The sequence below is a fragment of the Buteo buteo genome, chromosome 4, assembly GCF_964188355.1.
Source record: "Buteo buteo chromosome 4, bButBut1.hap1.1, whole genome shotgun sequence".
Lineage (NCBI taxonomy): Eukaryota > Metazoa > Chordata > Aves > Accipitriformes > Accipitridae > Buteo > Buteo buteo.
This window is the reverse complement of record NC_134174.1, coordinates 5,005,097-5,019,298: the sequence shown is the minus strand read 5'-3', so window position 1 is coordinate 5,019,298 and position 14,202 is coordinate 5,005,097. Positions and strand designations below refer to the sequence as shown.

General features: G+C 39.1%; 1 protein-coding gene across 4 annotated transcripts in view; it reads right to left on the bottom strand.

The window, feature by feature from the left end:
* Positions 1-14,202, bottom strand: part of TAF3 (TATA-box binding protein associated factor 3) — a 121,220-nt gene that overhangs the window by 48,592 nt on the left and 58,426 nt on the right. Inside the window, exon 2 of one of the 4 annotated variants that reach the window (XM_075024635.1) lies at positions 13,428-13,549. The exons of 2 other annotated variants lie outside the window; for them this stretch is intronic. Coding sequence is in view for 1 of the 2 variants with exons in the window: in XM_075024632.1 (XP_074880733.1) it covers positions 13,435-13,540 (106 nt within the window). In the remaining variant the exon portion in view is untranslated. The remainder of the gene's footprint in view (positions 1-13,427; positions 13,550-14,202) is intronic. One more of the 4 variants, XM_075024632.1, reaches the window with a different exon arrangement.

Below are 14,202 nucleotides of genomic sequence, written 5' to 3'. Positions count from 1 at the left end.
TACAGAGTTTAGGTTCTACACTAGATATTTCCCTAACTTAGGGGAATTCAACAAGTTTACTGCTGTGACGCTAGCATGAGGCCAAGATAAGATTTGCCCATCTCGCACAATGAAATTTAATAACTGTGATGCACTTCAGAGCACCTGCACAAACCTAATGACGTGACATCGCCCAAATTCACAAAGTCTTGCACGTTAATATTTTTATTACAGTGCGAATTTGTGAAGTTTCTTTAAATAAATTTTAGAAATTCACCATCTTTAAGTATTCTTGAAGAAAGGCAGCAAAGTCTAAGTTTATAAGGAGAAGCAATCTCCTATTAGACTAGTAAGAAGAAATGGAAAAAATAGACGTAGTTTTGGATGCACAAGCTATTCACTAGGACAGAGGCTTGTGTGCTTGAAAGTTTTTTGCTTTGTTTTTTTTTCCTGACCACAACAGGAGGTCTAAGAGGAGATACTATCTCCTCCTACAAACTCTCTGATGCTGGCTGCAACATTATCAACACAAATATTGGACTGCCCCACCCCTAATAATTTAGGGTAGTCCCCCTACCCAGCTTCTGAGCGTTTAGGTTAAATAGTGGATTTTCTGAGAAACAGAAGCCTTTGATTCAAAAGTTCCCGTTTCTAAGACAGGCTCATTTAAATGTGCATGAATCTCAGAACATGGTCTTCTTGCCAGTCCAGGGTTACGCTTATGTATAATACTTTCCTCTTTATTTTCAGCCCTTGACAAATAGCAAGAAAAACATATACAGAAAGCATCTTGTGGCTCCTCTAAAAACAATGCCCTGCCGCAGCCGAGCAGTCTCTCCTGCGAAAAAGAAGAACTTTTTGGTCATCTGCCGAAGCCAGTAATTCTGTTCTTCGGACTCCCAGGATTTCTGCTATCTGATGGAATATTTAAGCGGAGACTTCATTCCCCCGGCGGAGCGCTGACAGCTCAGCCACTCCACTCCGGTGTTCAATGAGCTCTTGTGTTCTATTACAGAAGAAATGCGATTTTCTGCCCAGCTGGAAAATGATACTTCTTCCTAGTGCAGAGATTTGTACCCCACTCTAACCCGTCTAAATAGGTCACAGCCACATTTTCACAATACTACCAATATATCCCTTCAGAAAATGCAAAAGCTTATTGCACCCAGGGCAAAGACTATCTAACGTGGAATACTGCAGACTCTCTCCTTAGAGAGGAAAAATAAATAAATCAAACTAAGGAACACGTTACATCTCTCTATAAAACCTCTTCCTCCGATGCGGCCGGTTGGAATAGCCCTCCCGTATCTCTTTCTCTCATCAACTTTCCTATTTCAAGCAGATTTGAAGGCCCCTCTCTGCCAGTGACCAGCTCGGCAGTGCTTGACAAGACACAGCTCTGCACCTTATTCCCACCCTCTATCAAATGGGGATTATTGGTATTTTTCCCCAAGTGCTTTGAGCTCTCTGAGTGTACCAGGAAGCCTTATTTATTCATTTGCCTGCCCCAAATGAAACAAGCTCTGTCAATCCTACTGGGCAGGATGCTATAGCGTTACTGTTCTATACGGTGCAAGTCTGCCAAAAAAATGGAGACGTCCAAAAATATTAGGAGTTTGAGGTCTAGTGAGATGTCTTGAGGAAACAAAAAGTGTGATATGTTGTTTGATTTCTTCTTCAGATGTCTTCTGTGCATGCTTTTCTTATACTGTTTTACCATTCAGATACAGTAATTAAGCACTGGTTAATGTGCCCTTCAAAAGACCACACTATTCTCAGCTACCCTGGTGTAAATCTGGACTAAGCTTAAAAAAGCCAAGAGAGTTAAGCCCTGCATGTGAGCGGACTGAAACTTTCAGTGTCAAAATACATTTGAGGTAAAATGAATCAAAACGCAAAGAAAGGGGATGCTCAGAATTGATTTTTCCAACAAGGCATTTACAGGCACTCCAAACACGATCTCCACTTCAAACATAAAATAGTCATTGTGCTGATTTGTTACAGTATGACTTGCTAATGTATTTGATTCCACATTATCTGAAACTCCTAGTTATCCGAGGTCTCATCTTCTTAATGGAAGGGAATGTACAAAAGCGGAGCACTCACTTTAACACACAATATATTATCTATACAAATTGGTACTCATTCAACAGACAAACTTAAAAACCAAATTATGGTTGACTATCAATTTGATACTCTGCAGCAGAAAACACTGCTTAAAGCCTGATAGCTTATAAGGCCTTTTAATGACATTTCTTGGCATTATAAAATACCAGATCTTGACTCTCTACTAGAACTCAGTAGAAAGCTCCCATGAGAAGAAAATTTTTGCTAGTTGGCTGTTGCAGCTGAGCCCTTACCAAATATTAAACAAATACTGTACTGTGGGCTAAGATATCAATATTATAAAAATGTTTCTTGGCATAATATATCACTGCTGTGTCAAAAGCAAAGATTCCTGCTGAAGCAACATGCTGGGTATCTCAAAGGAAATGATTTGGAAGCAAATTTCACAGGCAACCCTGCACCTAAGACACCGATGCAGCAGGCAGTGAATTTCAACTTTTATCTTTGCTTTGCCACAGATACCTCTAAACTAAGTTGCCTGCAAAATAAATTCAGAGCCTTGCCTCAGTTTCCCCAATTTTAGAGACCGCAGAACCTACCTGAGAACTGTGCATTCACGGAATCATAATTTACTAAACACGCGTATGTGCACACACGCAGAAATGCAATTGCTCTTCCGTTCCAACAGGCTTTCTGCGTCTAACAATGCAGAAAAGTAACGCTAGAGGTATTACTATTAATTTAGATATTTCTACATGGTTGTAAATAATACTTTCTAAGGAACATGGGTTTTCGCCTTCAGCATAGATATTTGTGAACTCAGGGCCATGTTCTCAGCAGCACTTCAGTAGTCTAGGAGTAACAATCCCAGTAACTTTCAGCAGAAATACTATTTTATATTTCTTAGGCACTCAGAAGAACCTACCTTAATATGCCAACTCCTTTAATTAAAACTTATTAGAAGTTCTAACTTGCAATGAAAATTCTGTAATAAAAATGGTAAACCTCACATCTCATTCTACAGCTTTTCATCAGGATATAAGCCAGATCCTAGTCATATAGTATCAGACATGCCATTAACAACACAGCACACTACAGTTTACTGAATAAAAATTCAAGTCCATAGTACAGTGACAGATATTTGGATGCTACTGGGCAGTTCATGGTATAAACAGAGGCATTTCTCTTGAAAGTTCAATAAGGTTGAAAGCCAAAACAGTGATACGGCATCAGGGATTTATCATCTAATAATAAAAGAGTGTTTGTTCCTCTGGATCTGCTCCTAACAAGTGGAGTCTCACGCTGAAAGAGCAGGTTCAGTAGGCATGCAGCTTTTCAATTGCACTCCTTATTGTATGCTTTATATTAAAGAAAGCAATTTAACTTTTGAAGACAAGAAAATTATCTTGAAACTGAAGTCCTGCCTAAGCTCAAGGCCAAGCTAGAAAAAGAACATATAAAATTATTAAAAGGTCTTCAATTATTACTATAGCTGGAACACTCACAACAGCTATAATTCAGGGTGCCTACACTTTTTAATTATAACCCCCATTTTCAGCAGGTTATAGCTTTCCCTATGATGCTAAAATTTATCAGGGCTGGCCTGTCATAACCTTTTTTTTAAAAAAAAAGTTTAGGACATATTGCTTACACCTGCTCAAATCATGGGAAAGTAGAGCAAAACTAAAAGTAACTGGAGTTCTGCTGCCCCACGGGCGACAGAGAAGAGGTGGAAACCACTTAAGCAACCTCTTTTAATGGTGCTTTGGAATTTTTTGGTGAAAACTAGGTATAGTATCATTGAAACCACACATGTACATTCAATAAAGTATAAAATAAAGTGAGAATTTACATGGCTGTCCAAGCAATGTGAAACAGAGGGACACCATCCTCCGAGAAGCTGTGTTGTACCAGGCATATACGTGAATTAATCGGCCCTACTTCCACAAGTACAAATTAAGTTTCCTACTTAAACAAGTCAAGGCTTTTAGATCTTTGCCTCACTCCTTATCAAGCAAAAGCAAACAAAACTGGACTCTGCAGAAATGATCTAGGACAGCATTTTCTGGACCTCAATTTTCTACTTACAGTCTCTCCTACAGCAGTAAACCCCCTTCCCCATCCATGCAAGCTTTGATGCAAGGCACAACTCTGGTCACGTACAGAACAGACCAATCTGGTAGCGTGCAGCCAAAATTAATCCTTTAATTTATTTTTTTCTTTTAAATATCCAAAAAATTTAACGTAAAACCATCCTGCGACAGTGACAGGGATGCCTACCAACTCTCAAAAGACTGGAAGTGCTTTGAGTTGAGTTCCATATCTTTGACAGTGCAGATGGACCTGAGAGATGATCTGCTGGTTGTGTACGTCTTGCCAGAACAGAAAAACCAATCTGCTGCCCACTCTTCTACAGCAGCACGTCTGGGGAATACCTGGGAATTCAGAGCAGGCTGAATGACTTGCCCTGGCCAAGGTGTCTCGCTCCCGTTGTTTTCTTTTCCTAGGTCTGCTCAGAAATGAGCAGGGATTTCCTGGGCACACAGGCTGGGCTGCGAAAGCACAGTCAGCTTTAAACTGGGAAGCACTGGACAAGCTGGACGTACACAGATCACTTGTACTGGGCTTCAGCTGTAAATTCATTCACATGACATATACTGCTTAAAATTTTGTTGTTCTTCTAAAATGCTCCTCTGGATTTTGAAATATTCAATGTCAAGTATAATATTACAAGTGAATAAAATTAAAGCAGAAAAGAATCTCATACATACACAATGACGAGTACCTACAACACTATACGCCGATGACTAAATTAGATACTAAGTGCCCAGATGTAAATATCAAGCAAAACTAATATATTGTAGTTTTGTAGATGCAGATTTGCCAAACCAAGCTCCAGTAAATCACTGCTCTGAGCGCACAACCTCATGCTGCATCCTTTCCTGTTTACAGAGTTCTGATCAGTCAAGTATTAATGACATCGTGCACTTGAGGAATAAGTTGTGACGGTAACACACTGGGGCAATGACATGTTAAGATTCTTTGTCCAACCTCACCACTGGTATTTCCTGACTTTTTTGAGCTTAACAAGTATAACCTCATACATCTCAATGTTTAAAATAAAGATGTAACATGGTAGTAGCACTGAATTTATGATTCTTTTTAATAAAGCAGCATCTTGGAGACCCCAGCTAACAACAGAACTCCATTGTGGTAGATGCTGTCCAGACTTAACCTGAAAAGCCCTCAGTCAGAACAGTTTACAAATCAAATACGGAAGACATACCTAAGATGAAGGACAGGAAATATTACTGTAATAATACTGATTTATGGAGGAAGTGACCTACCTAAGGTCACAAAGCAAGTCTGACCCCGATCTTCCGAATCCCAGTCCACTGCACTAATTGCAAAACTGTTCTTCATCTTCCTCCTGAGACGAGGAACTGGCACAGCAAGGTCGATGCTGCACCAGGAGAGCTCAGGGCTCCTGTCGGGCAAGGCAACAAAAACAGTTTTACAGCTGTAGACAACAATGATAATTTTAAGGATAGGAAGATAAAATCTTCAGTTGACTTCTCCCTTTGCCATTTTGTCTCAATTTTTTTGGTTTGGAAAATAGAGCTCCAACAGTCTGTGCAGGATCTCAAAGGACTTTTTAAATGAGGTACAGGATCTTCCTTGGTGGACTAAAATGTTTTATTCTCACGAAATACTCAAAACCCAGAACTGTACTTTGCCTTCTCACCCTCTGTGTCCAGAAAATTTAGCATATAGCATTGCCCCACCATCCAGCAGCAAGTTCTCTATACATAACTCTACTTATTTGCAGGTTATACTGGTGTATTAAGTGCATTTTTAAAGAATTGCATCACACTAAGTGATTAAAACACCCATTTCACAGGTGAACAAACCGAGAATAAATGACACAATACGACTGTTCTCTGGATCAGCTGAAGGCTCGACACAAATTCAAAGAGCTCTTGAATAGGACTCTCTATTCACAATCATGAACTTGCAAGATGTGCAGAGAAACCCGTTTAAAACGCATTTAACAGTATCCACAATACAGAAAACAGTCACTGCAAAGATAAGTGGTCCAAGACCTTCAACTTCCACTGCCTGAAGCTGATGAAGTTGAAGAACAGTAAAACAGGTCACCTTTAGGCTAGTGCAGAAGTAGCCACCCCTCCAGTCACTCTTTAACTCTCCTGGATGCTGATACGGCATTTGTATTTAAAATACAGAATATCAAGATATTTTAGGGCAGTCCTAAAGAATTTAAGTACAGGTTTAGTTCTGGTTTCACTGGGAAGTTCTATATATTTAAGCCGCTAATGTAAATCATCATGATGATGATTAAACCATAAGCATCGCAACGCCCTTTCAGCAGACATAGTCTGAAAACACCCGGAGCTTGGAAGCCGACAGGTGTCCTTGTTAGTTTATTTTTGCCTCCATCTCTCTGAAAAAAAGCAAAAAGCTCCTATTCTGGGTTAGCACAGGATCAATTAAGAGCCTATTTTAACTGAGTGGAAGCCAAGCTTTCCTTCAGAGCTATATGGGCTCTGTATCCACTGATCAGACGAATTTCTCCCTTGTGCGACTCTTCAGGAAAGTTTCCTTGCTTGTATGCAGGAGCTGGAGAGACTCAGACGTCAAACCTTAATTGTGAGCCAAGTTTTTCTTTAAGTTGATTTTTAGGTACCTTTAAACTTTTAATTTAAAACACTAAAAACAAATAAGAGGTCAACTCTTCAAACACAGTCTATGTTAAACAAGAGCATTTATAGGGTTACAGCTAAGGAAACAAGCGCCTTTATAGAGCTGCAAGAGAAAAGCAATTTGAGCTTCTGCTAGAAGTGAAAGGGGTAGGTGGGCAGGGAAGGGAACATAAAGAAAGTTTCGGGTAGTTCTTGCATGACCTGCATATTTTGACTTCTGATTTTTCTGCCTATCAAACGGTAACACACACAGGCTCAACAAGTAAAGCTCATCAGGGATTGAAATCGCCGCAGGAAAAAAATCCTGAAAATACAGGCTTGTTATCCTCTGTCGGAGCTGCTCGACTAGGAGATGCTGGCATGGGGAAGAAGAAAGGACCACCACGGTTAGGAACCCGGAGCAAGTAATGCTGGTAACTCTTAAACCGCAGCTGGTTTGCAAGCCATGCTCTTCACTAAACCAGGAAAGCACCAGAAGAGCCTTCCCGTTACCTGGACTAAAACCTGTTCCATCCAGGGCTATTATGGAACAAAACAAAGTAAAAAAAAAAATAATTAAAAAAAATAAAATAAAATAATAATAATAAAAAATTCACACGCATTGTCCACCCTGTAAAATCCACGAAAAGGAGTTTTGCTCTTCCCTTCTCTCCCGCCCCTCTCCCTGCAGCCTGGCGCCAGGCTCGGTCCAGGGAACAAAACCCACGTCCTAACGACCGGTATTTTCCGAGGCGAAGCCATTGACGACAGGCAGCCATGAATACCTTCTCCTCTTACTGTAGGGAATGAAGAGCGGTCGGGTGGCATTATTGTTTTTACCCAGTTACATCCTCAAGCCTGTCATCGGGTATAGAAGCAGCCTTTATGCAGCAGTTGTACCGTCCCATTTCCTGGCTTCTGTCAAGCTTAACAAAACCCAAGTACTAAACACATTTTATGCCTTGGAGTATCAAATGTTCTTTGCTATCAGTCGAAATGGAGCTCTGTTCATTTTCATTATTGCTTCATATGAAAATGTTAGCTCTATTCATATTCCATATTCAAGATGTTTAACCTGGGTTCACTGTATGAAAAGTCAATCATGTGTGCATAAATTCAATATATTTTCCCCATTTATTGCAGTACAATGAATATCTTACAGAGAGCAATGTTTGTGTACTGATTCAAAAATATTATCTCTTTCTTTTGCCCAATTTATTTTGTATTTATTTGAGGTGAGGCAGGTATATTTGGGTTAAATAAGCTTTATCATTGCTCAGGGTTTATTATGTTTAGCACAAGAAAGGCAGGCGGTGTAAGAGAAGGAAATAAAAAAATCCATCTTCGAAATCATGCCAGCAAGTGGGAAGAAACACTTTTGCTGATAAACAGGAAATATTTTATTTCCAAAGTTAACATTCTTAAGTAAAAAAACAAACACTTCAGCTAAATTTGTGGGTTTTAAAACAAACTGTGGAAAACATTAAGGGAACTAAATAGAAACCATCTTTCAAGATGGTAAAACTAGGACAACTGCAAACATGAGGTATTAAACAAGCCATGACAATGAACATACACAACAGCCAATTTTAACACCAATTAAACATGTATGCGATCAAAACCTGAAAAAAACCCCAACTTTGAGAAACGTCAATCAAATTATTATGTAATAACATAAACCCTTTACACTATTATTTATATTTCAGGAAGTCACACATGCTCCAACTAGCGTCCAGAGTGTTCAAAGCACCTTACAACCTACAAAAAAGATAAACGAAGTGAAACCTTGTTCCAGAAAATGCGTGGCACAGTCAAAGACTACAGAAAGCTGGGGTAGAAGGGCAAGAGAAGAACAATTAATTGATGCAACTCATCTCGGAAAACCAGCACATGTTGGTAATGTTCTGCCTGGGTTCTGCTCTAACTCTGCAAAAGCACCGGTTTTGTGCTGTTCATGGCAGTTTTGCTCAAGACAGCAACGGTACATACTGCTGAAATTAAAATAAAAAAATATAAGCCGAAAACATCAGTCTTTAGCTTTTTTCCCCGCCCCTCCTTTCTGCAAGTTTGCTCAGTAATTTAAATGAAAGATCTAAAGGGAGTTTTCCATCTCTGCCGCCCTGTGCTGAAAGTGAAAACTGGATTTCTGACACTCTATAATAGAAAAATTGTAAGGTTTCCTTCTGAATCAAAAAGGCAATTTTGCTGTATTTTTTTTCACAGAAAAAAAAAAATATCAACTACACACACGGTTTCTTTCCATCAATCTGTCTATTCTATCAAGGTTTTTCACCTAATGGGTAAACAGATTAAGCCCAGTTTTTGGAGTACAGTGTAACATGCAACATGCAGTGACAGCAATCAACTGCCTGCAACAGGCACAGGTTTCTTATGGGTAAACATGCTTTTTTGTGCAAGTAAAATTAAGATTTTTATAGTTGGTGTAATACCACACAGAGCATATGCTAGGATGTAATAAGTACAAGTGACTGATGTCCGTCAGACTCTTGCCCACCAGTGCACCCAGTCCAGGCATGCTGCTGTACTGCAGCAACTACTGGGCAGACTGGGATGTTGGGGAGATCAATAAATGTGTGAAAAATGCTTTGAAGCTGAAAAGCAAGAATTAAGTGCTAAGTGTTATATCCCATTTCAGCATGTCATTTCAACAATAGCTCAAGCTTACATTAAACACAATATATCTTAAAAAAAAAAAAAAAAAAGCATGCAGGTAAGAAATATTTAGAAATTCAGCCCCGAGTTTCTGCCTGCAAAATACCTGACATGATCATGCACCACGCAGATGTTGTAACCAATTCATACTGTATAGAATGGGCACACAAGAAGATGCTGAAAGTGCCAACAAACACCCAAAGAAATATAAAACTTTTCTTCAAAATACTGGGGTCGAGTCAGCAGCCGCACATTTCACTTAAGCGTGGAGCATTAAAGGAACTTAATATTCTTGCAAAGAGAGGCGATCTGAAGGAAGCCCTGCTCTAATTTCTCTCTTCTGTTTAGGTTCGTATACCAACGCCAAAACGTTGACGACTAAAGCAACACGAATATTATGCTATCATATTATTTACCTATGGTGGGGGAAGATAAAGAGTTTTAACGGAGCGAAAGCAAGTAAGAAAAACTCGACTTCAAAGCAAAAACTAATTATGTGTTTTACTAATTATATTTTTAAAAGATACACAGGGCATTACCAACGAACCCTGCAAAACTGAAAACACAACTCCGTCTCAGGCTGCCTTGGCCTGGAAAAGAGCTCCCGAGAATTACCAAGGGATTCCTGCTTCCCGCAAACACAGCGCCACTAATATTCTCCAGATTTGCTGGCCCTGCTACGAACCATCTCAAGAAAATGTTTACATTAAAGTCGGGTTCAGCTAGGAGGTCAGCTAACTTTAAGGCTTTAAGAAATCAGCAGCCGTCTTGTCTCCCTGGCAGTGCAGGGGGATGGGGAAAGGGTTTGGTTTTTTTTTTTTTTAAAAAAAAAAGAAAATCATTAACTTGCTGCATGGACAAAACCTCAGTTTTTCAGTCCGTTTCATTTGTTGTCAGTGATGTGAAAGTTTTGTGTTTGTTTTTTTTTTCACCCTGTCTTTCAGCGTCCATCAATAAATTGTCAGCACATCTCCAAAGTTTCTGCATACTTTGAAGCTGCTTTTAGACTAAGCCACGACATCTCACGTTTTACACCTATAATGAAAATAATAGGTGCTATCTCACACAATTAGCTACGATTTTTATCAGGTTTCTGACTTTCGAACTGCATGCGTATATCAAGTAAACAAGATAAGAAATTTATATTGTATGTATTCAGCCTTTATTCTTTAAAAATTGCTTCGATGAACACCGAGTGGATGTCAGATGATTTTCCATTTCATTCTGTACCACACAAGAATCAATACAATCTGGTTTTATTTGAGCCAGGCTCCTAAGCTTATGTCTTATTTACATCTCGTAACTGATAAATGATAGCAATAAAAGTGTGGCATTCCACAGGAAGAAAGTGAGATTACACTTCATCTAATTGTTTAAAGTAGGAGAAACAGTATTCCCACTTGGAAATAAATGCCTTAAAGGCTTCCACTGGTATAATTGTATTGCAAAGGTCTAACAACTCTACGCTGAGCAAGAACGGCTGCAAATACAACAATAAAAAGTCAGCTTTTTATTTTTCTTCATTTTTTATAGCTATGTATACATATAAACATGTCAGAAAAACACAGCCTTCGTTCAAGGTTGTTAGAAATAATCAAAAAACATCTATGGCCGTGTCTGCATGAGAGACTGTTCATCTACGCTGTTAAATGAAATCAGATGCACGTTTGCAAAGAGCACGAAGGCAACTGTTAATATTTGCTTCTACCACAAAATGTGTTTAGCAGATCCAGGGTTATACACAGGGTACAACCTACAGCAACTGTCCCATGAGATACGGACTTGCATTGTGGCCGATTGCATTTTTATTTTTTTTTATTTTTTTTAATCCCAGAACCAGTTCCTAACAGCACACAAACAGAGGGAAAGGAAATACCTGCACCATGTTCTGGTTCTTTCTCATTAACTTTAATTTATCTCTGTGCTAAGTGCAACTATTCTACTAAGGAAAAAAAAGCATGAGCACACATGTGTGAGCTACACAGGTAGTAAGAGAGGTAGCAACAGACAAGTAAAATCCAAAATAGAAATAATCTGTGTTCAGAAATAATCTGAGTAAGTCAAGAGGTTGAGTTAGCACAAGGAATGGACGCAAAAAACTTTCGGAAAGGAATTGTTACTGTCCATTTTTAACTTGCAAAGTTAGCCTTTCTGCAGGGTCTGACTCTTTCGAGCAACTCCTTTTCCTGCCCAATGAATCCCAAAATGATTTCCAACGCTTTCACTCATTTTGACACAAAGGATACAGGAGACTGTTTAGACTCCTAATAAGCCAGGAGCCGTTAAAGCTGCACAGTACTGTTAAACACTGGATGGCGGCAGCCAAGAAAACAATTCCTTGGAGAGGAAAACAGCCAGCATGTGCCCTCATGTAGGAATCACATACCAGAGGAAAAGAACTTTTTTGGGCTGGCGTGTGACGTGACTCTAAGATGCTTATTGTGCACGGAGAGGCTCCATTTCTCCGGCGCGCCCCTGGAACTGGAAAAGGGACATTTATTTCAGCCACCCAACCTCGCTGCCACCTGCCAAAGAGCTCAGTGCTTGGCAAGTGCTGGCATTGCAGTCAGCTGGCAGTTACTAAGAAATGCTAGCGACATATTAGCATTGAATCTTCTGCAAATTATGCAGAAAGATTATGCAGAAACTTTCCTTTTCTTCCCCCCCCCCCCCCCCCCCAGGAAAAGTTGGACACCCCTTAAAAGCTCCTTGGAGGTGCACGTAAAATTGTGCTCATCTACAGTCCAGTAATCTCTAACTATACCGTAACGAGAGAAAGAGCACAGCGCAGTAATTAACACATCACTACCGTATTTCTTCCAATTCAGCAAATTTACAGCTGAAAACAATTCCGTGTAACCCAATTTAATTACATTAAAAATTATGCAACTTATTTTATTAAAACAGGATTGATTGCTCTACAAAGAATTTAGATCCAACAATGACCTTCTGTGCTACTGTAAAAGGTGTTCAAAACCCAGTGAACATACAATGAAGGCTCTAAACCAGAAACTAATTAGCTCACACACAAAATATTAAATCTGTTTCACAAATTATGTAAATCATATAAAAAATGAGGTATAATACCAATGGCAAACTTTATAGTGCCAAAATGGAATAAGCTGTATGTATACCTGCCTTCAAATTAACTAAAGCAATTATACTGTAAAATCATTAGCCCAAGACATAGTTTAAAGTCAAGCTTTAATAACTTAATGCTACATGTATTTTCTAACCACAGAAAAAGCATTACATACGTTTACACTTCCCACTAAATTTAGAGGAGGTTATGCTGCATTAAACCAAGCAGGAAAAATATTCAAAAAAAAAAAAAAAGGAAAAAAAAGAGGAATGCAAAAAATGTTTAGTGCAGAAAATATGCACAAAATCAAACCATCATTTCCTCTGGAGCTCTGTTTCCCCATAAAAACAATGCATTATTATGCTTTTTGAAACACTAGCACATTTATTATAACTGCCACCGTCAAAAAAATTAAATAAACAACTCTCCTGAATGATGAGAAAATAAAACACAATTTTCCATGATCCTGGCAATACTTTTAAATGCCAATTATCTGGTCTCATGGCTCTGTGTGTACCGTGGCCAAAAACTCTCACTACTTCGCAGCCAGGGTAGGTGGAAAAAACAGCAACTCACAGTACAAGCATCTCTGTACCGCAAGGAGCGGTGCTACCTCTCCAATCCTAAGGGATGGGATGAAACATTCAATCTTTTTGCAGATGCGGAGTGCTCAGAAACCCTTGTGCGGAATCCTAATGGGATTTCCAACCTGCTTTTCATCCTTTTAAGATAACTGCTGTGGAGCTTGATGCATCTATGTAGGAGTGGAGGGACTGCAAATAAGGCAAAAATAAACAAGCTTTCTTACTCTGCTCAGATGTTAAATTATTATTGCAATTTTCACAACACTAGGGTGTGTAAGACAAAGTCCTTCATGCTGTCGTGCGGGAGGACAAAGTTTAGGCAAAGGGCTGTGAATCATCTACCTGTTACCTTTCACGAGAGATGGCTCTACTGCATCTTCATGTAGCCTCATGCAGGTGTGACTTTTCAGATGCTTCAGGATTCCCGCAGCACAAAAACAAGATACTGCGTGCATGGTTTATGTCTGAAAATGAGCACATACAAAATACCTGCATAACCGTTTTCCTGGCCCGATTTGAGATGATTGCATTTTCAGGGGGTGAAGCTAGAAGCTGAAGCACAACTGTGATGCGTATGTGTGTGTGCACGTATTTAGAAATAAAGATTATAGTTCAGCTTTATAAAAATGACTCGGACCTTTTAAAATTTCTTCTAGCTGTTCACAGCCAAGGTGTTACTGTCAAACTTCTAATGGACAGAAACACTTCTTGGATTGTTACAATTTTTGTTCATTTAAAAGGAAACAGTTTTTTTGTACATCAACATTGTTAGACAAATTATGAGCTACAGAAGCTAAAATTTGGTACACCATACCCCTTCCGAATAACTGGGATAATGTACTGTCATGGTACGCAGAACCTAAACACTGCTCTAGGAATGGATGCTGCTTTGGTGTGTTATAGAGGAAGAACTGCAGAGGATCTTTCAAAAATTGAGTAAGAAAGGAGAGAACTTCTCTGTTTCCAGAATACTAATTAATAAAAAAGCAATTTTCTGAATTTCTTACAGAGCTGTTAATACTAGAAATCCAAAGGGAGACTGATCAGCAGTGAGGTCAATGGCCAAAGATATATAACAACTATTTTTGTGTGTATACATATCTACAATCACTAATCC